We start from the raw sequence: 25,528 nt of genomic DNA on the forward strand, positions 1-25,528 counted from the left end.
CAATATTTTATCAAAAAATGGTAGCACTTTAAATTTCTAAAACAAATTTTATGTCACCTAAAGGTATGTCTTATTGTTTTCAACAGTCATTAACTTTTTAGTGAATAAACCAGTTTCTTCATACATGTGCACTATTTTGCTTTCCACATAGCCATACTCCATCTTCTGGCCTTGCCACAACATTCTTCTCCTACTTGTGGTCCTCCATCTCCTCTCCATAGTCTTCTTCTGCTTTTCTGTCATGTATATTTAAATGTAGGGTTTGTGTCATGTACAATTAAATGTGTTTTTCATTGTGGCAAAAAATGTATATCATAAAGTTTACCATTTAACCAAATTTCAATGTATAATTTAGAAGCCTCCAGTGCATTCACACATTTGTACACTTTGTAATTGCTACCTTTGGGAATTTTTTCATTTCCCTAAGAGAAAACACTACATCTATGAGAAAACATGTTCACATTCTCCTCATACATCTTTTCTAACCTCTACGTGTGTGTGTGTGTGTGTGTGTGTGTGTGTGTGTTTGTGTAAGAGCTTGAGAACCACAACATGTGTCAGAGGATAACTTTCAGATTTCCATTTTCTCCTTTTCCCAGAGTTCCAGGGTTTGATCTCCAGTCTTCTAGCTTTCACAGAATGTACTTTTACTTGTTCAGGAATTTTGGGGCCCCAAAAATTTATAATTGTTTAATTTTGAAGTCTTTGAAAATAGTGACTATATTTACATAAAAATGGTAAGGGTGAAATGACTTTCATCACTCTTCTGAGGAAGATATTAACAACAACAGGATTGAAGCTCAAATAAACTCATAGAGCCTAGAGCAGCAAGCACAGAACCTTCATAGCCTCAATCCAGATGAAGTCCCCCTGATGAGAGTGGGAAGCAGAAACAGAATTCCACCTGTACCCAAGAAGCTAACTGAAACTGTCACCTGCTTTCAAAGAAAAGATTACTTTTCTCCAGTGGAGCTTCATTGAGTGTATCAATCCTACTTCAAGGTAGATCCCACGCCCACTAGTTGAATCCCAAATAAATCCAAACGTATTTTTGTAGAATTGTTGTCTCATATTGTATTATGTTAGGTATTTGTTTTGTCTTAAGGGACTTCTACTGATACACCATGATTTCCTACCTAGTATATTTTGTAAGGGTTTTTTTGTTTGTTTAGTTGGTTGCTTTATCTTAGGTTTTGTTGTTATTGTTGTTTGTTTGTTTGTTTGACCTGTTCCCCCCCACACACCTTTTGTTGTTTTATAAAGAAAGAAAGAGAAAGAAAAAGAAGTCTGGAGTTGCATGGGAAGATAGGATCTGGGAGGAGGTGGGGGAGAGTAAAAGTAAGAACAGACTTCAGTTTTTTCAATTAAAAAATAAAAAGCAAAGTGAAAAGAATTATTACATGTATGAAAGAGTTTTTTTTAGCTCACTTTCTTCTGTCTTAAAGAGTTCTAGGTCCTCTGCCTAGGGGATGATATCACCCAGAGTGGTTTATACTTCTCACATTAATTAACATTTCCACAGACATGAATACAGGTCAGCCACAGACTCTGTGGTGGTTTGAATGAGAATAGTCCCCAACGCTTATGTAGTTGAATGTTTGGTGGAAAAGCTTGGAAAGGATTGGAAGCTATATGGCCTTGTTAGTAATGGTATGGCATTGTTAGGGTAAGTGTATCACTGTGGGTAGGCTTTGAGACTTTAAAAGCCTGCACAACTTCTAGTCTTCACATGGGCCCCATTAAGAATTTACATGTCTTAAAACACACACACACATACACACACACACTTCCAAGAACAATATATATACAATATATCATACATAATATGTATTATGTATTTATTTATAAAACATATCCAGAGGCAGGCATGCATAATGGTTCATGCCTTTATTTCCATTCCTTAAGAGGAACAGACAGGTGAATCTGTATGATTTAAAAGCCAAAATTGTCTACATAGTAACTTCCAGGATAGCTAAGGCATAGAATGACCTTGTCTATGCTTCAAGAAAACCAAAACCAAAGATAAAAATAAACATATCAACTAACTGTTTAAAATATGAAGCTTTTTATAATTCAGCAAATGAGAATGCCAGTGATAGATGGGAGATATTGAACTTGATTTAAATATTTAAATATTCCAGTGCACAAAACCTTTTCATTTCAGGATCCTGCTGGTTTTTTGTTTCCTCCTCCTTCCCCTCCTCCTCTTCCTCCTCCTCCTCTTCCCCTTCCCTTTCCCCTTCCCCTTCCCTTTCCCCTTCCCCTCCTCCTCCTCCTCCTCCTCCTCCTCCTCCTCCTCCTCCTCCTCCTCCTCCTCCTTCTTCTTCTTCTTCTCCTCCTCCTCCTCCTCTTCTTCCCTTTCTCCTTCTTTTTCACTCTTTCTATTTTCTAGAAGATGGGTGATTGGAGAAAATGATGTATTTTAGACCATTGAAGATATCAGCAATCGGGGGGTACAGAAGTATGGTTCAAAGGTGGTGATGGTGCTAGACTCCCTGACAGCAGTCAACTGTCAAGGAAATGGCAGTAGCAGAACCAAAGAAACAGCCAATGATCAAGAGCAATGATATAACAGCATGTGTGGATATCACTTACACACAAAGCTAAACAAATAAATATATTGAGACTGCTGGAAATTAGCTTTCTCACTATAAGAAAAATAGAAAAAATGATTTACAATGAATATTGTAAATATCTTTTATTGGAAGTAGAAATAAATTCACATGTCTATATTCATACTTGTTTAATAAAATGATGGATAAATAATGGGTAGATGTTGTTAGAAACAATATATGACTAGACTGATTGTAAATATGTGTTATATACAAATGTATTTATTATATATACACATTCATATTTTCTTAGTTTGCTTACAATGACAAAAATCACAAAACATGTACAACAATGATCACATTTTATGTCTTCATCTTGATGGCTATATACAATATTTTATATTAGCAAGTCTCCTTGAAGATATTGCAAATCCCAAAACTAAGGCCTCAAAAACATAATATGGAATGCAGCCTTTTACCAAAAATCTAAGAAACCCACAATAAGCAATATAAGCATCAAAATAACAGATACAAAGGAGAATAGGATTGAACTGAGCAATTGTGAGCTAATTTCAATGTGAAATAATGAGTATGGAATGGATTATAATGATTTATATGTATATAAAGTAATAAATAATTGTGGGAGAAGTTAAGTCTAAGCCTTCTAGGTGAGTAGCTTGGGAATGTAGAAGAAATAATAGAAATTGTAAATGCCTTTGGAGCATGACTGCAGTGTTAGAGGGTGACTCGAAAAAGGTGTAAATGGAGAACAAGCAAAGAGAAGAAATATAAACTATAGAGAAACTAAAATATAAATTATAAAATATCAATTCAACCACAGTAGTATATGCTATATGGAGATGCAAAAACATGTAATTGAACTAAATAACCTGTATAATCCATGAAGAATATCCAACTAGATTTAAATAAAGGGTACCCCCATGCTCTTCAAAGGGGACACCCCCAAATTCTGAAGCACTAATAAAATAAAAGAAATAAAGAACGAGACCTACAATAGATACATAATAAAACATAGGATGTCAAGTGTATTTCTAAAATTAGATGAGACAAAATAAAGTTAACATTTTAATATGTAGTGTTAGCAAAAATGATAGTCACTAAAAGATGATAAACACTTCAATTCATCAGAAAGACATAAGAATTCTAATTCTGTGTCACCTAAAAATATAACCTTGAATTATTTAAAGCAAGAGCTGACAGAAGTATAAGAAGCAATGCTAATCTGCATACCTGGAGATTTGGGCACAGTTTTCTCAATAATGATAAATCACGTAGTTAAAAGTTAGTAAAATTCTGAAAGCTTTCCATCAGAAAACTAACAGGGTGAGGAGTCCCACTTAAAGACTAAACTACACAGATGTAACATATGTGTAGAGGCCATATACCAGTCCTATGCATGCTCCCTGGTTGGTAGTTCAGTCTCTGTGAGCCTCTATGGGCCCATGTCACTTAATTCTGTAGAGTATGTTGTTGTGTCCTTGCCCCTCTGGCTCCTACATCCTTCCTGTCCCTCTCCTAAAGGATCCCAAAGCTCTGCCTAATATTTGGCTGTGGGTCTCTGCATCTGTCAGTTGTTGGGTAAAACCTCTGTGATGATGATTATGCTAGACTCCTGTCTGCAAGTAGAGCAGAATATCACTAGAAGTGTCAGGAGTGGGCTCCTTCTCATGGCCTGGGTGTATGTCTTTAATCTTAGCAGCTGGAAGGCTAAGGCAGGAGGGGTGAATCTGAGCCCAGTCTGAACAATTCAACAAACTCTGAGTTTATACAACTCTCAAGTTCATGCACCAAAATGAAAAAACATAAGTAATAAATTTATTTCATAGGGAAAATATTAAAATGGGCAAAGCAGATAGAAATACTCTTAGACTCAGTCATAAAATATATATTAAAACAGTGGCTGGGTTCTAGCCCATAACTACTTAATTAATGAATACTCTTGAATGTTATAATATAAGGTGCTAGAAAGGATATGGAGCAAATGTTGCAATTTAAGTTCATATAATAATTTGAAAAATAGTTTGTTCTGATGCCATAAAATTAATGTAAAGACCGCCTCATCACTATAGGGCTAACCCTATGTACATGCCTACAGTGCACTGTGCTCAGGGTGCTGTAAGAAGGTAGTGTAGACCTGATCAAGTAAACGACACAAAACTTTTTCTCACTCTTCTAACATCTGGAGAGTCTAAGAACAAGTTATCTGATAAGAGTGACCATTCTGCATTAAAAGGATAGGGACACTCTCTTATGTACTGTGTGGAAGCAATGCTGATCAGTAAAACTCTGATGGCCAATAAACTGAGGCAGGATTAGAAGGTAAGACATCCAGCAGGAAGAAATGAATCCGGGAAATAATCAGACTTGAAGAAAGTCGGATTATGAAACTGAGGAGAAGCAACTAGCCATTTGGCAGACATAGGCTAGTATAAACTGGTTTTTAAAAGCTACAAGCTAGTGGGAACAAGCCTAGTTTATGGTCTAGTCACTTTTCAATAAATAATAAGTCTCCAAATGAGCTGGGACATGAGTAGAAACACCTTCAGTTATGCTGCCTATAGATGGACCTTTTCTCTTTGTTCTTCTGTGTCTTTCCTTGGTGTATACACATAAAAGCAGAGAAAAGAAAGAAGAGTAAGAGAGGAAAATTTGAGAGCTATGGAGAGAGGAGAAGGTAAGTGGAGAGGGGGCAGGGAGTTGAAGAGGAAGAGAGGAGAGACCTGAATCTTTCTATTTTTGTTTTCACCTTAACTGTGTTCTAAGGACCCTTGTTCTAAATACTGGAGGTTTGAATTTTAATGTGTGAATTTGGAGAGACCAATTAAGGTCATTGCACCTAAAGAACATTTTGCTTATGTCCACTATTTTATGTGTTCAAAATTATTTACAATCAGGACAATGGCCTGGTGAAAGCTCAACTCAGTTATATTTTAAATATACTAACCAGTATGTAACCACAAAACCTTTCACAATACAGAATCTATATGAGCTTATCCAGGTCAAAGGAGCCATCCTAGGCTTCCCAGAAAAATACAGTGGTCAACTGTTTGCCTAACATAACAAGGTCCTTATTTCAATCTCCATTAGCACAAAAGATGAAGCAAAGAATTAACTAAATGAAATAGTGATATTAGCTTTAAAATTCTGAGTTGCATTTTTCTACAAGCATAGCTGACACAGTATATTTGATCATTTAAGTTCTCTTAATGTATGTATGCTTCAGATTTATCCAAATTGAGTGAAAAGAAAATAAATGTACATTATATGTGCATTTGTCCCTTTTCACTATTCCTTGAGAAGAAAAATAAAGACTAATCCAAAGTTTAAATAAATAAGCTAAGACTAAGAATTCCTGACAATAATTCCAGTAGACTTTGTAAGATAATGAATTACTCCTACATAAGTAGTAATAGAATAAATAGACAAAGAAAAGGCATATATTTAGATGATCGCAATAGCTGTCAACAAAAAACGGTAGACTGTATTTGAACAGGGGGCTAGAGAGATTGCTCACTAGTTATGGGGAAGTGGCCAACTGAGAGACTGTCAACAATCACACAAGAAATGGTAATGACCTAATGTTGCTCTTAACGTTTCCTACTTTAATGGGAGTGTCACTAGAGAGTGCAGATATTCGAGTGTAGACCTAACACTTGAAGTTTTAGAGTTATCTTTGGAAGGGCTCAGTGGTTAGGAGGCTTGCTGCACAAGCATGGATGCAGACATTGATTCCCCAGAATCAAATAAATGTAGGTTGGGGATGGCCTCTCACTTATAACTTGAGAGCTCCAAAGTAAAAAAGAAGCGATTCCCTGCCCCCCCCCAAACAAACAAACAAAACAAACCCCCCAAATCAGCTAGCTCAAGTAGGTATTGTCTTAGAGTGTTTTACTGCTGTGAACAGATGCCATGACCAAGGTAACTCTTTAAGAACAACATTTAGTTAGAGCTGGCTTACAGGTTTGGAGATTCAGTCCATTATCATCAAAGTGGGAGGTGGCAGCATCCAGGCAGGCATGGTGCAGGAGGAGCTGAGTGTTCTACATCTTCATTTGAAGGCCACTAGAAGACTGACTTCCAGGCAGCTAGAGTGAGGATCTTAAAGCCCACGCCAACAGTGACACACTTCCTATAACAAGGCCGTACCTTTAATAGTGCCATTCCTTGGGCCAATCATATTCAAACCACTGCAGGTGTATTGGAAAGCTCTGGGTTGAACAGAAAGAATCTACCACAATGAATGATAAAAGATTCCTGGCGTCAACCTTGAGCTTCCACCCACATTAACCTGAATGTGCAAAGACTCAGATACATATATATGCTTACAAATATGCACATATGGATGCAAATAATAAACACAAAAATACATGACAAAAATTATAAAACACAATAGACTTGTCAGTAAAGGAAGAAAGAGATGGACCTAATTAATGACTTGAAAATAATGTTGAATGACCCTGCACTGACATTGAAGTCATATACTTTTTGTTTACTGCTCCAGTTGGTGATGTGAACCTGGGAGTGCAGGGCCTAAAATTGAATTAGACTAAAGTTTTGTGCAATAGCCAACTTTATTCAGGACATCAGACAATTTATACTCTAAGGATTAAAAAGAGTCATTTGAGTAAAGTGCATAATCACAAGAACAAGCAGCACATGGCAAATACATGTTTTTCTATAGAGACTTATGAATGCCAACAGCTGAAGTAAACACACTCCTACACTCCTGGGAGGAGCACAAAAGCCTGTTCCAAGAACAACTCTGTGCTTTGAAGAAACTGTTGTTTCAAGGGTCCTGTATTGTTTTCTTGGAGTTTTCTCACATACTCCATTCTTAGACTGTGTTCTGATATTTTTCATTTCTGTATAATAAATATCTGGTGATTTGTCTCCGTAGCATACTTCATTCTTCAATTTTTAAAAGCATTCTTCCTTCTGAAAAATGTGTAAGCCCCAGATGTTAAGACTATCTCTCAAACCTTAGCTTCAAATTACTCTGCATGGTTGGCCTTAGATTTGTAGCTTTGAGATTCTTTTTTTTTAAAAAATTTAATTTTATTTACATTATATTTACATTTCAGATTTTATCCCCTTACCTCATTCCCCCTCCACCCAGGAACCCCTTATCCCATCCCCCCTCCTCCTGCTTCTATGAGGGTGTGCCCTTACCTGCCCCCCACTCCTACCTCCCCACCCTCGAATTCCTCCCTGATTGGTGTTCAGCCTTCATGGGACCAAGGATCTCCTCTCCCACATATGCCCGACAAGGCCATCCTCCCCTACATACATAGCTGGAGTCATGGGTCCCTCCCTATGTGCTCCCAGGCTGGTGGTTTAGATCTTGGGGCGCTCTGGTTGGTTGGTATTGTTGCTCTCCTCTTGGTGCCACCAACCTTTTCAGCTCCTTCAGTCTTCTAATTCTCTTTTGGGAACTCTTGATCAGATCAATGCTTAAATGTGAGCATCTGCCTCTGGATATGTCAGACTCTGGTACACCTCTGAGGAGACAGCTATATCAGGCTCCTGTCAGCATGCACTTCCTGACATCCATATCAGCGTCTATCTTTGGTGACTGCACCTGGGATGGATACCAAGGTAGAATGGTCTAAGACAAGCTGAACCAATCCTAAGGCCCCAATATAATTATCATTAACATTAGGAGGGAACTGTTTGTCTAAATTACACATAATAGTTCATTTAGTCATCATGAGAATGCTCCAGAGAAGATACACCTATTGTCTCTTTTTCATAGTAAATAAACTGAGGTAGATAAAGGTAACCCTGATTCATACACACACCAGGTTTTGAATTCCATGTATCTCACATGGATTCCAACACAAACAGTCTTAGCACTTGATATTCCTCTTGTTCGGTTTCTTCATCTGTAAATTTACAAATGTATTCCTCCTGGATTCCCAACTGAAGTATCAAGGAGGCAAAGCCTGGTGTTATTTCTGTTGCTGGAGTTAAAGGAACTGAGCTTGACTTCTGATAGAAACATTAATCTTTCTGTGAGGAATCCAGACAGAGAAACTGAAGAGACCCTGACAAGTGTGTCTTCTGAGATCAGAGGTGATTTGATGGGGTGTTTGAGTCTCTGGTCTCAGTCACCCTGAGACTAACTGGAGCCGTAACCTTCCATTAAAGTGATGATGTGAGCTTATTCAGGCCCCTTTCTGGATAAACTAGCTTAAATTTTAAAGCTTGCAAGTAGGAGTCATGAGTAATTAAGGATGCCAATCGGCATCGCTGTGGGAGAGTCTTTAGCAATACTCAGCCATCCAGTAAGATAGCAGATTGCTGAGTTAGTACTGGCTGGGGATCCAGCAAGCTGCTCTGGCAGCAAGGCAGGGTCACAACCACTGACAGATGAGTGAAAAAATAAAGGGAAGTAAGTCAGGAGCATTTTACAGTTGATGAAACCCTAGTATAGATGAGTAAAGGTTTTCACCTCTCACGTTCCACTTTCCAAGTTCCTCACACTTGCTATCCTCTCCTCCCTCTCCCTTCCACCCCTCTGTGTATGTGTGTGTACATGTGTGTACATGTGTTTAAGTATGTTAGAGGGAGACACACACACAAAAACGGAGAGAGAGAGAGAGAGAGAGAGAGAGAGAGAGAGAGAGAGAGAGAGAGAGAGAAGGATACTGAGTTTGGGATGATAGTTCAGCATTTATACACATAGTACATGTTGGGACTGAAATTTGATTCCTTGAACCCCATAAATGCTGGATGGACAATGTGGCCTGTTGTAATCCCAGTGATCAGAAGTCAGGCATGGTTTATCCCCAGAGAAAGTTGACTGGCCAGACTAGCCACATCAGTGCTCTGGAATCAGCTGAGAAATCCTACCTCAGAGAACAAAGTGGCTATTGACTCCCCAAATCAAATTCAATTCAATTTGTACACAGAAACACAATTGCACACAAGTGCATTCACACACAAGAACATCATAAACATACACACACAGAGACAAGCACACACAAATGTAAAAGGAAAAAGGATAATTACCTTTTTATATACTATGAGAATTAAAGGAAATAATCCACAAAAAGTTTTTCAAGAGTGCCTGACATATATAGTAGCTGTTCTGTAGATAAAACTGAGATATGAACTTGGTGCTGGATACCATACAGATGAGGATTTGCAGATATTTGTGCTGATAGTTTGGGACAAATTCAATTATGTATTATAAAGTAGTGAATTTTTCCATCTCTTAGACCTTTATGCCTTCTTGAATATCCTCTGACTTCCAATACAAACAAGACTAGACTATCATATATACATTCTTTAGAGACTTAAGTCATAGTCTTTAAAATGGACACAAATATGTCCAGAGTGACCATAACATGCAAAATAAATATAGACCAAAATCAAATCTGAAACACCACTAAGCATTCTACGGTATTTTAAGTTTTTCTCTGAAAAAAAAAAAAAAGCCTAATTATTAAACCATGAATGTATAAACAATTGCCTCAAATCTGATGAGATCTTTCTTGCTTGAATTTGAGCTTTGTATTTTTCCAGTGAGTGATGAAGAAACTTCCAGATGGAGAGGTTTAATTTGTGAGATTTTCCCCTAGTCTATTCACATTGGCTTTAACTTCCATTTTAAATTACAGAGAGAATCCCCAAAATTTCAAATAGCCCCAAGAGATCTGATGAAATAGCTAATCTCTTTCCATGAGCATGCTAACAAAAGCAATTTCTTACCAAGCTATATACTACCCAGTGGGACTGATAATGAATCTGCATTATGGTAACCTTTGAAAGAAGGAAAGAGAACACCTTTTGGGGAGCTGTATTTATTAGACGGTGTGTGGATGCTCTTCTGTGTAGATACAGCATTCACTCAACTATGCCAAGACCTTCTATCTTTCCGTTTCTCACAACACCTCTTAATTTACAAAACCCACCCTATAACACTCCACGACTATAGCCAGTAAATAGTAAACATAAATGTACTGAACAGCTTTCTCGGTGTTCAATGTTGTTTACTTTGAAAAGGCCCTAGATTTACATAGCTGATTGTAGACTCGGCGCTGATTTCCTGTTACAATTTATAGTATTTAAATTTGTGTTCTGGCAAAATCTGTGATTATTTATTTATTTATAATGAAGGGGGGGGGGGGGAACTTGCCTGATGTCACCTAGATGTAAAACAGCAGCATTTCCTGGGAATCTCCTACAGAGGGCACCTTCACCTTATTGCAAACCCATGTGAAAGAGAATCTCAGTGGGGAGCAGAGAAAGGACCTGTAAGGCAGCAGCAGCAAATCTGCTTGTTTTCATGAACCAGTTTTCTCTATGGTGTCTTTGTTACCTTATCTTTAATGAAAAAGAGCTGGCAACCCTATGTCCAATCATTGCTAGATACAGGATACTAACACGAGCTTATTATTATGTTCAGCTTGCTTGTGGGTGAGCTGGAGACAGCTGTTCATATTGCCTAAGAGGCAACAGATCAATGAAAGAAAAGGGAAGGGCAAGTTTTGAGCTGCCTTTTTTTTTTTTTTTTTTTTTTTGCAACAATGTCCTTTATGCAGCTGAGGATATTTTTAAAGCATTGTATTGGAAAACAAAGGCCAATGATAAAATACAGCATTGGCATAACCAGTCTTTGCTGTGTTGTTATGGTTAGTAAGTGCTTTTAGACAAGGTCATTTCCATAGGAACAATAAATATGGTTTTTAGACACCAAAAAATACAGTCAGTATAAACTAATTCTAAGGGAGTCGTGACGAAAGGATCTGAAAAGTAGCATGCGAGCTTGTGTCCCTAGGTAAAGCAGCTTCTTGGGGCTGTTTGTGTACAGCTGAATCCTTAAGTGAAAGTTTAGAATCTGATTTTAGGTGGTACTGTTGAAATAAGACTATCTGTGCTGTGAAAACAGGAGGACCATAGAATAGAGAACATCTCCTTAACATTTATCAGCACAAAGTAAACACTATGCATATCATGAGAGCCTCAAATGTAGCAGTAATTTGGTGTTGATTCTGAAGTAGTTTTCATTTTGTGATGGCTAATCACAACGCATTAATCCAGTGGGTACAAATAACTTTTAGTATATTGGCTTTAACTGTTCCTGTTCAGGTAGCTTCTTACAAAATCCAGCAAGTGCTAAGATTTCTTTTTTTTTTTTTTTTAAAGAAAACTATTTTGGAGAATAACATCGAAATATGGATGGTAGCAATTCTTAGATATTAAGGTATCAAAAAAGAGAAGATCTAGTTTTTCTCTTTATATTTTCAAATGAAATGTTTTCTTTATGTTAGATATAACATGTACTAGGTATTATATTCCAATGAATTACATATCCAATATCAATTAGATATTGTTAATTTTATATTTTCAATTGATAATTTGCTTCTGGAAATTATTACTTCCTTTTGCTACTATTGAACTATCTGCATATATGTTTGTTCTATACTTGTCATAAACAACAAAAATGTGTGAATGCATCTTAGTTACCTTTGAAAATGTATTAAGGAAATGTCTAGAATTTCTTACCAGCAACTGCTGGGAAGTTGGTTTCTTCTTTAGTACTGACTAGCTTCCACATCCATCAGTTCCCTAATATGAAAACCTAACAGAGAACTCCCTGTTAGCAAAAGGCTGAAGTTTGTCCTAACGCTGGAATTAGACATATTTCAAAATCAGTTAAATTAGCTTCTGGGAGAAAGAGATCCCTTTCCTGCTCAGCTAAGTTGGCTGCTTCCCAGGAGAGAGCACCCAGATTGGTCCCAGTCCACCTCCCCAGGAGTCCCTGACACCTTGTTGACATTCCCTGGTGTTCTGTGGCTTCTGGCACTTTGATGCATTCCACAGCTCAAGACTTTGAAGACACAGGCCATTCAAGTCCCTCCTTACTTCCCTCTAAAGGGAGAGCAAATGAAAAAGCCAAGCAGTTCAGACCATTTAAATGGGGCAGCAGGAGGGCTTGCTATTGCAAGGAATAGCTGAGAGTGATTCCTAAATCATCTACTAGAAAAGTAGAAAGAGATCCTCCTTTAAATCAGGATAAAATATTGGAGATAGCTCCCCAGGGAAACACAGATTAGGCTAAGGAAAGACTCCAGGAAAGTTAAGTGTTTACATCATGCACTTCCCCTTTAAGGCCCAGCTCTACAGAGTATAGGTAACTTTTATGGGGATGGGAAGTGGAGGGTTGTTGCTATATTCTAACCAAATGAAGCCAGAGAAGTCACAATTTTTAAGAAATACTATGGATTTCGCCATCACACTTTTATTAAATGTTTTTCACGATCTCAATGGTCTTTGGGGGCAGGGGTGATCATTTAACCCCAGGATGCTGGCTTGTATCTCATGAATGTTTACCTCTAAGAAGACACTGGGGACCCATGAAGGCTTGAAACAAACAGAAAATTTGTAACGCCTATCCACCAAATATGTGTGATCTTTTAGTTTTTCATTATCTTGAACAGTGAAATAAAAAAAAAAAAAAAAAGAAAACTATTCTACTCCTGCTTCCTCAAAAAGGATCTCTTTGGAAGATGGTTGGGTGGGAGGTGATGATCGGTGATGACTTCCTTTAAAATCAATCCTTAGCTTACAAGTCAGCTACAAGGGATGGTAGGGGGACTCGGCCCTAAAACACTACTTGAAAATTTCTTTTCAGAAGATTAAGGGGCCTGTATGGAGAAGGATCTGCTGCAGGCACACACAGTGGAGGTTGCGGGCAGAGCCCGATTTAGAATATTTCACAGATGACCCCGGATGGTGAAGGTAAGGATCAGTGGACCATTTGTGTTATATTGTCACTGGGGGGTGGGGTGGGGGGATAGCAGCACACTATTTGCAGTCTTCTGATTGGCTAATGTTCTATAATGGTCTCGCGCACAATCTCTATCCTGTTACAGCAAGGATCCCACAGATACTGCACGAGAAGGAGCAATTAGGATGAATTGTTTTTATCCTTTGCATCCTCTGCAACTAACATGCAGCAGCGTGCAAAGCTGAGTGAGCTTTGTGCGACAGACTGCTGTGCACGGTACAATGAGTGTACCTAGAAAAGGTTTACAAACCTTTTCATACACCCTTTGTGTGCAAGAGAAAGTGTGGAAGGCAAAGTGGTGCCCACAGGTTTACCTGTACTCATTGTCTCAGGGGACAGTCCGGTGTGTATTCTTTTGTTTTCAGTCTTGTTGAAGACTTCCTATTATCTTTTCTGATGACTAAGAAAAGATGACTCTTTCTGCATGGTCCCAGGAAGTTCTTCTCACTGGCCTAGGACTTTATTTTTCAGATCTTAGATATCTAACTTGGTAGTATCTCCAGATTTTTGCTTCAAGAATTCTTCCCAAATTAGGTTACAAAAGAACTGGGTACACATATCTGGGCATTTACTTCTGGTGTACCTGGTCTGAATGAAACCGTGTACGATATGAAGAATGAACCATTTGTATGATTTGGTGGTGAAGGTAACAGATGTCATCACATAGAAAAGGCTGTTCTAATTACCCAGGTGACATTTTTTTGAGCAATATACAAGCTCAAAAAATATCATAATATATCATAATATCATACTAGATATTAGCAATGAGTAAAATTGGCTAAGGTCACCTGAAGAAAAACTTACCAGTAAGTTTGAAAATATAAGGTGATCATATTTTTCTGCCAGAATACAAAGTATAAATCGTTATAATATATAGCTATGAAGTAACACCAATGGGGTTAGTTGGCTAGCCCCTTGGGCAGAGTTACTTACCTGAATGCCTGGCAACCTAAGTTCAATCCCCAGACCTCATGTAAGGGGAAAACCAACTGCAAAAAGTCAGCAAAGATTCTGGGATATGATGAACTTTGAACCATTCAGGAAATGATGAGTCAGAGATAGATGAGAAACGTTCATTTTTTGGACACAAGGATGAACTACAGCTAAGAACTTAAAATGAGTTTGACAAAGAGGAGCCCTCTGGTACACTCAAATCTGTCCTTGAAGTAAGGGGCCTGAGATGTCCATTCCTGACTCACACTTTGACAGTGTCCCTATTTCTCTCATGCAAGCTGGAGAGGTGAGAAGCTGACCTGAGAAAACTAATTTCTGGAGTCTGGCAAAGATATTAGTAGAATGTTGCATTATTATTTGTCCTTGTTATTTTTAAAGCAATTCATGTCTAAGTTTACAATGACCAAATGAATTCAGAGAGCCATTGTGCCCACCTTTTTCCCATGTCATTGTTTCGAAGTACAGTGTCTGTTTCGAGATTTAATATTTGCTGAAGCATAGGACTGAGACATATCACAACGAAATGCCTCCCCCTATAAAACCAGTATTTTCCAGCCCCGTTAAATCAAAAGAAAAGTCCTTTTTCCCCTCCCCAGTCCTAGAGCCCTCAGGAGTCTAAATGGTAATGATCAGTTCATTTGATATAATGGCATTTTGGTGCTTCCCTTTACAAGGTCTTAAGTCAAGGAAGGTGTCTCTTTCCCAGCGATCTGTGTCTCATTTTGTTTCCTAGCCTTACTGAAGCTGACCAGCATGGATCACTGGGTAAGCATGCAATCTTAAACACTTCTCATATAAATTACTGGTTCCTTTCCAAGTGCAGTCGCTCACAGGGTAATACACCATTTTACAGCTTTGATTGCTAAGTCTCTTCATTCCAAGAGGCTCCACATCCTCCCTACCCTTTATCTCCACCATTGTGAAATGAACAGAGAAAAAGATGGAGGTGGGTGTGAGCTTCACAGGATCCGGGTTCCAACCTCCCAGGATGTGTCTTGAACAATTTGGAATTGTAGATTCTCCTGTTTGGCTTCTTAAATTCCTGCCTAAGGTGTTTTTGTTTTAAAGAGCAACCGTTAAAGTGAACTTATTAAAATAATATGTTCCTATTTAGATAGCTTAAGAAGCAAGTGCTAAATATACACTGATATCTGTGAAAAAACCCTGACAAACAGTTTTGTAGAAATGAAAACAATGCTCACATTTTGTGGTTCAGGACTGTTAGCTAGAAACGCCACACAATGTTCCTACAAAAAACAAGGTATGTCACTGAAAGGTAAGCACTCCCACGTTCACTGGATACTAATAATGGCCACATTTTCAAACCAATGACTTTTTTCCCATGAACTCTAATGGCAAGGTGTGTTTTTACTGACAATTCACTTGGATCAGGGCATGCAGTATTGTATTTCATCTTGTGACTCTGTAAACTCTAACTTTCTTTGAAGTTGAGCAGTGTCAATCTGTTTCCCTGTCTGAATAACTCTTACACAAACCTCACTGACCCAAGTAAACTCATTGAAACATACTATTTCCCCATAATTGATGTTCCAAATGAGCGTCCTTTCTTAATAAAATGTTCAGGAAAACAAAGCAGCCTTGCATCCGGTGCAAGTTGCATCATAATTAAATTTTATTTTATCCCATTGAGGCATGCTAAATGTTGAACAAAATATAATTTTAAGTAATTTGTTTGTATTCTTATCCGTAGGAGTTGGAAATTAACAGCGTTGCTAGTTTGTGTTCACTGTTAAGCCTGGAGAGCAGAGAGATTGCTTTGCAAACATTACAGTTATTATGTCTGCAGTTGGTACTCTTTGTATAAATTATTGATCAGCCAGCTTATTTTTCTTTCTGCTTAATGGATATTATAGCATAGCCGTTTACAACGCTATAGTTAAGGTTGTGTCAGCACTTCCATTATAATAAACCCTCTGTTACAGGGGTTTATAACTTGTTGTAAAAATTTGCTCTGGGCTGAAACTTGACATGCAATATCAGGCTTCTAGAAGGTAGCAATTGTTTTCTTTTCAACTTAAAAAAAATAAGGTCTCTGTCCAAAAAGTAATAGATCAACAAACAGATTATTCTTTTCTAGCAATCCTTGAAAGTTCTGTCTTCAAACAAAACAATCTTCTGGGCTATTTGTTGGATGAAGACCCCTTCTTTAATTTCATAAACAATAAAAACAAGGAAAACAAAAAGCTAAGTAAAATACAACAACAAAAAAGTCAGTAAATCAAGAGAAACTTATATAGTCAAGTAATTTTCTTTTATTGGGACAAAATTATGCTGCAATTTATGTCTCAATATTTAGCACATATTTTCATTATAACAAATAAAATGTTTTCCTTCTAAAATATTCTTAACTACTTATCTTTTGAGCTACTTACATGCCCTAATACAGAACTTGTTTATTTAAAAACAAGAAAAGAGGCTAAAAATTAGACAAGAAATATGAGCAGTTGCAATTGAAGGCCCAATATCTAGTGGAAAAAGAGGGATGTCAATATGTCTGTCTGCCCTCACTGTCATCGAGCCCGCCATTATTTTCAGGATGATGGCCTGATTTAAGAGGTGAAGGAATTTAATCTGAATTATATTATGATTATTTCTGTTGCTCCCTCCTACCCTTCTACTGTTTGATAATATCACTGTGCTTGCTATTTTAAGGATTGTTTGTCTAGATAGCCTTTTATATAACCCCACAGACTACACTTACCTAGAAGTGGGTGCTTATAGGAACATATAACTTATTCATCATGAAGAGTTGACTACCTCCTCTGGGAATGATGCAGTTTTAGAGTCTGAAAAAAAATTCCATGATGAGTTATGTCTTCATTATCTATTTTTACCACTACTGTATCTTGCTTCACCTGAGTTTGGATATTTCTTATTATCTGCCACATAACCAGAAAAATATTTTTTGACACTTGTGACCTTTATTCTGAACAAGCAGAAAAGGCTTAGGAGGAGTGAAGGAGGAATGGTGGTCTCCCACTGAACCATTTGGAGTTGGATCTACAGTAATGCAAATATATGATCACTATGTTCACACAGAAGCTTATGTCCTATCTCTGTATCTCTCTGTTGTAGAAAAATAACCTGAATGGTATTTAAAACCATTTTTTAACCAACTCATCATTTAAGTATCAAAAGTAGCACTATAAAGTCACAATGCTTCAAGTTAGGCATGTCCCCCTTCAGCTTCCCACCTTTTGTCCTTTGGGTAATTCATCTGCAAACTCTGTTTTTCATTAAAGAATGCCACAGCCAGAGAAAAGTCCCATTCCTGGTCCTTAAGAAGAGACAGAGAATTAAAATAGAAAGGGAACTGAGGAACACAAAAGCCACCAAAATTCAGGCTGAGGGATGAAAATGGGGATGGAAAAGGCTGGAATTAAAAAGTTTGAAGTCTGTTCTTGAGGTGTCTGCTGGGCTGATTGGCGAGGCCCTGTGAGTCAAAAAGGCTTGAGAGAGTTACTTGGCATAATTTCTCTATCTTCAATGATTTACTACTGAAATGCAAACATCAATTTTGGACTCTCTCCTGAGAAACATTTAACAAAGTCAGTGAACTACTGGTACCCTGATATCTTTCTAGATTTGCCAAACTCTGATAGCTCTTTAATAAACCTATGACTGAAGTTTATCTTAGTCTTTTTTTTATTATTATTATTATTATTTCTATTAAGGAAACAGGTCCATTAGTAAAGACACAGATGTAAAAATGGTCTTCTGTACTTAGCCATTGTGGTGTATTGTAGGACTGTTGAGAAGCCCAGGCCATTGTTAAGGCTGTTTGTGGCGGGTGTGCTAATGCACTCTTTGATTGAGTGAATTAGCAGTCATAACAATCTGGCAGTCTGGCCATAGAAGTGTGCTCAAATTGATTTGTGTTATGGCTGGACTGGAAAATCTAGTGTTAGTTGTTTTTTGCCCTGGGGCATTGTTTGTACCAAACTCTACTTTTCATTTAATTTTCCAATACATTTTGAAAGATTGAAATGCTTGTGATCAACATTGGATCCACTTGCATTATTTAAAAAAAAAAATCTGAAAGTAATTTCAGATTCCAAAAAAACCTTGCTTTCAATTAGGGTAAACATAATTAGAGTGACGTCGTGCTCGGAATGTCAAATCTGCTTTTGCATCTATTAAGCGTGTTTTCTCCTTGTCCTGTCAGTATAAGGAATTTAGTATAGATCTATAGCATGCAGTTGTAATTTCTAACATATATGCTCCTAATGGAGTCTGCGAAAAATTAAAGAATAAAATTATAATGAAGCTTTCGTGTATCTCTTTTCATATATGCCTAAATTGTTTCTGTTTCATTTAGAAATACCATAAAAAACAATATACTCAAAGCTTTCAGAACATTGTGAGATATTAAAAGAATGTATTCATATATACATTGCACAGTTGCTCTATGCTTTCTTATCTTTCTAGAAATAATTAAGTTTCTTTTTCCTTTTTTTTTTTTTTTTAAAGAAAAACACTATACCAGTTGCTATATTGAAAGTCTGGGGCATAAAGACCTGACTTATCCTAGACCTGTCAATAATTGTATCTTTCTTACAATCTTCTTCTTTGCAGTCATTTACCAGAATTATAATGCAGCATGAATAAACCTAAAAAATGACTATTGATTATAGAGAAAGCTTTGTGAAATCATTTAGTCAGTTTCCCCACTTGAGAAATCACTGAATGCAACATGCCAATAGATAAGAATAGAAGAGATGTAATACAGTCCTGTGACTCCCTGAGTTATAAAAAGGGTCAAAAATAAATCCCCACAGAATGCATCTTTTCACACTCAAATAAAATGATACTTACCAAATCCCAACTACAAGTCCATCCTTTTACACATTTAGTCTTCCTTTCTGAAACCACAGGTGTGGAAACCTGTTTTTATGTGTCCCTATTTGCCACTGAGCCTTTTAACCAAATAGGATGCTCTCATCGCACACTAAAGTGCCTGTTGTCATTCAGGTAATCACCGGGACTTTAGCTACAACAGCTACTTTATATTTTCTCACTGTCTCCTGCAAAGCTTACAGCTCTTCTCCAAACTGCGTTTCAGACTACGCTGAAGTCTGTATCCTGTGCCGATTTTTGTTAAGTAATAGATGATGAAACCATTCTTTTTATTAGTTCCCATTCTAACCCGGCTCCTCAAATGGGGAAAGGTGGGGGAGGGGAGGGGAGGGGAGGGGAGGGGCCAGAAGAGGGCAGAAGGAGGGAAGAAAATACCTTCCCTGAACTGTACAAGCTAAGCTTCAAACGATATCCTAGGAAAGAAATTAAAGACTTCTTAATTAGTGCAGCAATTAAGCTTTCTTGGTAGCATTTTAATCAGCATAGGCCCTATCAAAGGACAAACAGAACGATTTGCAGGTCTTTGAATTTTAAACAGTCTTATTGATTTCAGCACAATACGTCTCCACAAAACATAGGGAGAATTTTCTAATATCAGTTACAGTACTTTAAGTTTTGCTTATACAAATTGAATGAGGGTTAGGAAAGATGAGATGGATTGAGAGCATCTTAGATAACAAGAGATGTAAAACAATAAACAGGGAAAAAAAGCTCTCAGTGCTAAAGATTCAATAGAGAATTTGAAATCTTTCTTAAGTTGATCTATGTGTTGTGTTAAACACGATTTGACTTCTTCATCGCAGGAAAGAATTTCTCCAAGAGTAGGAAAGAAAAAAGATATAAAAAAATATGCTTTTTCAGGGGCTCTCTTTCCGGTATATTTTATTTTGCCACCTTTAATTTTTCTCACCCTATTGTTTGATGGAAGGAGCAAGTGGTGGTTTCTTGCAAAGGTTTAGAAACCTGAGGTGGGGGAGGGGAAGAGTCAGCTATAGGTAGAGGAGTATACTTCTGAGCATTGCTTCTAATGAAGCAAGTGCTTGGAGCACACAGGGTTCCCTGCAGAAAATTTGAAGTTGGCTGAAAGCTGGGTGGGATTATGGCTTGCTATGCATCATTGCTTATGCATCTCTTCCTGTTTGTCGCTTCAGAGTGTGGCAGATTTTGGATGAGTGACAGTTTAAGGAAACTTAAGACTGCGAATGGTAAGGTCAGGCTTTGGCCACTTAACTGGCCTTTTCTATTTGTGATACCAGGACTTTGAAACGCGCCATAATTTACCATAAAAGTACATTAGGTTTCAGTGAAGTTATGAGTGGAATTCACAAATAAATTAGTTGGTCTTTTCTGTTAGAGTTTAACACTTTCTACAGAGTTGTATTTCACAAATGCAGTAATTTGACATTTTAAAAATTGGCAATATTTCTAAAATATATTTTGATATTTGTGATACATACTGAATCCATGCTTTTAGTTAAGAATAGGTTTGATGATTCAGAAATTAATAAACTTCACCTCATTATGTTGCAACACACTGGATAAGTAGGACAAACAGCTGTGAAAACCTCATCTATCTTTGCAGAAGTTTATATATTTATATGCAATTTCTTTTTAAATTCATACACTGTAAGAAAGTCTTCCAATACAAGTATTGTGCCCCCCAAAGTTTAGCATAAGATAGTAATAAGACAATAGTATCATATTTCACTTTAGAGAATTCCTGTGCCTTTAGACACTAAACTTCAAAGGGTTCAATGGATTTAAAAGGATAAAGAGAAAAATGATAATTTCAATACCTAAATGGCAAAAAAAAAAAAAAAAAAAAAAAATCCTAAAATTTCTCAAAGCTACGAGCCTGCTATAACAGTTTACTTCTTAAATCTGTCAAATGCTAGCTCCTTCTCTCATCTTATGAAATCTCCGGACATGTGTAGACAGGTTCAATGCCTAACTACTCCAGATTCCTAGAGATATAAGCAACAAACACACAGGACATATGCTCAAATCCTATGTTGGTCAAATATCCCCGAATAAACACTTCTGTGCAACAAGTTAGAGGAGACAGGAGGAGAAGAGAGCCCTAGTCCCCTCATGCAGCCCCAAAGCACTACCCCCTTCTTTCTGTCTGTACAAGTCAGCCAGGAGCCTTAGTTTCTGTTTTCATTATTTACAAACACATTCTCACTAAGAAACCAAAAACAAAAAAACAAAAAAACGACGTTCCCAAAACATAGCAGGACTTTCCAAATAGAAAAGGAACCCCATAATTACTGTGTTACTTAAATAACATGCTTTCGACTCTCCTTGGGTACTGAAGGAGGAATGAGAGTTGATTACTGTGCAAGACAGGTGAATTAATTAGAGTTTTGGGTAAGAAACATCAGTATGTTTTTGTATTCCACTTTCTAATCTTCAAGGACGGATGATCTCTTTAGAAATTTTTAGATAGAGTCGTCATCTCTGACCAGTCTTTGGGAGGTGAACACGAGAAGTTGTTTTAGTCCCCTTTATTTTCAGTCTACTAGGAGATAAGGAATTCTATCAGGAGCACCCATTATTCTTAAGTGACTTTCTTCTTGAAACTTGAAAACTCTCCTGAAATTTTTCTATCTTTATATAAACATTTTAAAATAGGGGAGGAAAAACCCCTTCAGATACACAAAATAGTCCACTCTGCTTACATGTGAATTTTCCTAAAAAATAATTGCTCAACACTCGTGAGCTGGGGATGTGTTTCCTTTTGTAACTGCTTGCACAAATGCCCCAGTGTGTGTGTGTGTGTGTGTGTGTGTGTGTGTGTGTGTGTGTGTGTGTTATCCTAAATCCTTGAAGGTGAGCAGGCAGCTGTGACGCTCCTCTTTCAGTCCTCAGGCGTTAGCTCAGAACCTCTTTTTGGGGGTGAGTGGGTGGGTGGGAGCTAAGAGTCTTCTCGGAAGCCACAGAGTAGGTGGTAGGCAATGTAACGGTAGCAGCGCGAGAGAGAAGTAGATGACCAGCTCTCTCTGAGCACCACTCTTGGGCCCCGGCTTTTCTAGGGCTTTCCTCCCACCCTTTCTCTCCGTACTCCCCCCGCCCACCCCCCGTTTTCTACCCACCCCACTTTCCTCCGTCTCGCGCTCTTGCAGTCTGTGCTCCGAGTTCCTGGTTGGATAATTTGGGTTAATACTAGTGAGTGAGGTTTTCGCGGCTTCAAAGGGTATTTCAAGTATCCGGAGCTCCTCCCCTCTGCACCGTGTGACAACAACAACTCGTCCAGCCGGCAGCCTGCACTTTCAGCTCATTTTCTCTCTGTCATTCCCCTCTCAATCTTTGATCAATGTACTTGCCAGGGAGAACCCAAGTCCCTCAACCCTCCTCCTTTTCACCTTCATCCTTAACTTTGTGCTAGAGCGAGACCCACACACCACCAGCCGACCCTCCCCGCCCCCCCCGCCTTCCTCCCCCCCAGAGCAGCCCGCGATCCCAGCCCCGAGAGAGGACTCGCATTTCGACTTGCGGGACACTTTTGTGCGTTTCTCTCTCGAGCGCCTCTCGCGCTCGCCCCTCCTGCGCTCGCTCTTTTTTTACCCTCACCTCCTTTTCTCCTCTTCTCTCCCCTCTCTCCAACTAGGGCTCCTTTCCTAGAGTGCTTGTTGTCTCTGCCCCCCTCGATCCTTGTCCCCCTTTCTCCCCCTTCCCCTCTGGGGGGTGTGTGGCAACTTTTCCCCCTCGCTTCTCCTCCTTCTGTTTCCCCTTATATGTGACCATGGCAGTGCCGGCGGCTTTGATCCCTCCGACCCAGCTGGTCCCCCCTCAACCCCCGATCTCCACTTCTGCTTCCTCCTCTGGCACCACCACCTCCACCTCCTCGGCGACCTCGTCTCCGGCTCCATCCATCGGACCTCCGGCGTCGTCTGGGCCAACTCTTTTCCGGCCGGAGCCCATTGCCTCTTCTGCTTCTTCTTCAGCGGCGGCCACAGTCACCTCTCCTGGTGGCGGCGGCGGCGGCAGCGGAGGCGGCGGTGGCAGCGGCGGCAACGGAGGCGGCGGCGGCGGGAGCAACTGCAACCCCAGCCTGGCGGCCGGGAGCAGCGGCGGCGGCGTTAGCGCTGGCGGCGGCGGCGCCTCCAGCACCCCCATCACCGCGAGCACCGGCAGCAGCAGCAGTAGCAGCAGCAGCAGCAGTAGCAGCAGCAGCAGCAGCAGTAGCAGCAGCAGCAGCAGTAGCAGCAGCAGCTGCGGCCCCCTCCCTGGGAAACCCGTGTACTCAACCCCGTCCCCAGTGGAAAACACCCCCCAGAATAATGAGTGCAAAATGGTGGATCTGAGAGGGGCCAAAGTGGCTTCCTTCACGGTGGAGGGCTGCGAGCTGATTTGCCTGCCCCAGGCTTTCGACCTGTTCCTGAAGCACTTGGTGGGGGGCTTGCACACCGTCTACACCAAGCTGAAGCGGTTGGAGATCACGCCGGTGGTGTGCAATGTGGAACAGGTTCGCATCCTGAGGGGACTGGGGGCCATCCAGCCCGGAGTGAACCGCTGCAAACTCATCTCCAGGAAGGACTTCGAGACCCTCTACAATGACTGCACCAATGCCAGGTAAAGAAAGGAGGGGAACCTCCTGCCGCCCTGGTCCTTTCCCACCCTCCTCCTCGCCCTTCCCCTGCTCCCTTCCCGGCGCCGCCCGCTCGGCGCGTCCGCGAGCTGCGCGCCCTGGCGAGCGCGGCCCTCTCCTGTGGGTCCCCGGGGCTAGTCTCTTTTGCCCGACCTCCTGGACAAGTTCGCACCGCTCTCGGCCGGATCTCTGCCGGCCGGGTCTTACTGGTGCTCCCCAGGGCATTAGGGCTAGGCTGCTGCGGAGCTTGGGATGCAGAGTGGGGAAACGGGAGGAAGGTGCCTTCCCCGGAGTCGCAGACCCTTGCCGGTCGCCCTGGTGACCTGCACCCATTCGGGACACTACTGCCTGAGTGTGCACTCCTGGGACCTGGGTTCCTCCGGAAGCCTCTGGGCACCTCTGGGATAGGAGGGAGGTTGTGATCCTGATCCCGCAGGGTTCGGAAGCTAGGGGATGCGCTCTGGGATAAGGGGCTCCACTACTAAGAGAAGAGGGTGGGCTGGCAGCTGAGAGCGTCGCTGAGAAGTCAGCAGGGGAACAGTACCGGGGCGCTGAGAAGAACAGGGGTAATCTGAGAGTTCAAGCAAGGAAGGAGTTCAGCCCCACACCCCAGAGGGAAGCTTATGTAGGGGAGGGGTTTGTGTGTGCGCGCATGTGTGTGATGTGTGTGTTTGTGTCTCCTTATCGGTGTGTGTGTGTGTGTGTGTGTGTGTGTGTGTGTGTGCGCGCGCGCGCGCGTGTGTGTGAAAAGCAAAAAGAAGTACGTTTGCCCGGGGGCAGCAGATGCGAGGGCACAAACACGTTTTGTTCTTTAGTCAATGACCTGGTGCCCCAGACTCTTGGAAGCTGAATTGGAGAGGTGGGAAAGAAAGAACAGGACTTGCTCGCCCTCTTTTCAAAGTGCGATTCACCGGTCTTCTTTCTTTCTTCTTTTCTTTCCACTTTCTTTTCTGAGTTTAGTAATTTAGGAAAAGGAGCAGGTGTACATTTTGCCATAGGATGCTAAGGGCCTGAATACTTTTCGCCTAGTCTTTCTTGGTAAAGCCTGTGCACCAAGGTGGCCTTGGTACAGTTCCTGACCCAACCAGTTTTATGCTAATGAACGCTCAATGGGGGAGGATCTACCGAGAGGGGGCGGGAGTGGGGCAACTTGTCAGTTTCAGGGGTAGAAATGATCCAGCTGCTGGCAGAGGGAGAAGTTCAGAGGTTCTGAGAGAAAAAGAGTAGGGAAAGTTGAAGATTACAAGTAGGCACTTGAGAACTGGGCGAATAGATTCATATGTATAAAAACTTTGGTACTTTAAAAATAAGCTTAATAGTGAGGGGAAGGAAGCAGGGTCTCTTAGCAGGGCTAAGGGACCTGGGCAGGAGAGGTGAGAAGGCAATACTGAAGACCAGAGGAAATGGAGGCCAAAAGCCATCAGCTATTTCTTTGAGATTTTTCCTCTGTAGGGCCTGGGAAGAAAAAGGCTAAGACTGGAACTCCATCCCAACCTAACTGACTTAGCTAGACATTCTTTTCTGTGTTTATTTTATGTTCCTGTCTTGACTTCTTATTTAGGCTGTGGTGTGTGTGTGTGTGTGTGTGTGTGTGTGTGTGTGTGTGTGTCCCGCTCGCTCATATGTGCATGCACACATGCTTCTGCTGGATCCGGTGGATGGCCAGATGGCAGTGGGCACGGGTGGGCATGCTGATCGCTAAATGCCATTTAGTCAGATAACTGTCATTCTTGGTTG

The 25,528-nt window shown here is 40.1% G+C and overlaps 1 protein-coding gene and 1 long non-coding RNA gene across 5 annotated transcripts in view; one reads left to right on the forward strand and one right to left on the reverse strand.

Moving 5' to 3' along the window:
• Positions 1-2,726: 2,726 nt before the first annotated feature.
• On the reverse strand, positions 2,727-23,164 carry LOC143441663 (uncharacterized). Of its 3 annotated transcripts, none has more exons than XR_013109241.1 (6): positions 23,038-23,164; positions 22,296-22,341; positions 17,538-17,620; positions 17,045-17,129; positions 7,967-8,151; positions 2,727-7,508 (listed from the first exon to the last, which is right to left on the reverse strand). It is a non-coding gene; the product is annotated as an uncharacterized LOC143441663 (long non-coding RNA). The 3 variants fall into 3 exon arrangements; XR_013109242.1 differs by having other exon boundaries at positions 23,056-23,146; XR_013109240.1 differs by lacking the exon at positions 23,038-23,164 and having other exon boundaries at positions 22,296-22,596.
• Dach1 (dachshund family transcription factor 1) overlaps positions 22,604-25,528 on the forward strand; it is a 369,934-nt gene continuing 367,009 nt past the window's right edge. For both annotated transcript variants that reach the window (XM_034498483.2, XM_076930669.1), the window contains exon 1: positions 22,604-23,775. In XM_034498483.2, the coding sequence (XP_034354374.1) occupies positions 22,946-23,775 (830 nt within the window). In that variant the 5' untranslated portion in view covers positions 22,604-22,945. The remainder of the gene's footprint in view (positions 23,776-25,528) is intronic.

Source organism: Arvicanthis niloticus, chromosome 3, assembly GCF_011762505.2.
Source record: "Arvicanthis niloticus isolate mArvNil1 chromosome 3, mArvNil1.pat.X, whole genome shotgun sequence".
NCBI classification, from domain to species: Eukaryota; Metazoa; Chordata; class Mammalia; order Rodentia; family Muridae; genus Arvicanthis; species Arvicanthis niloticus.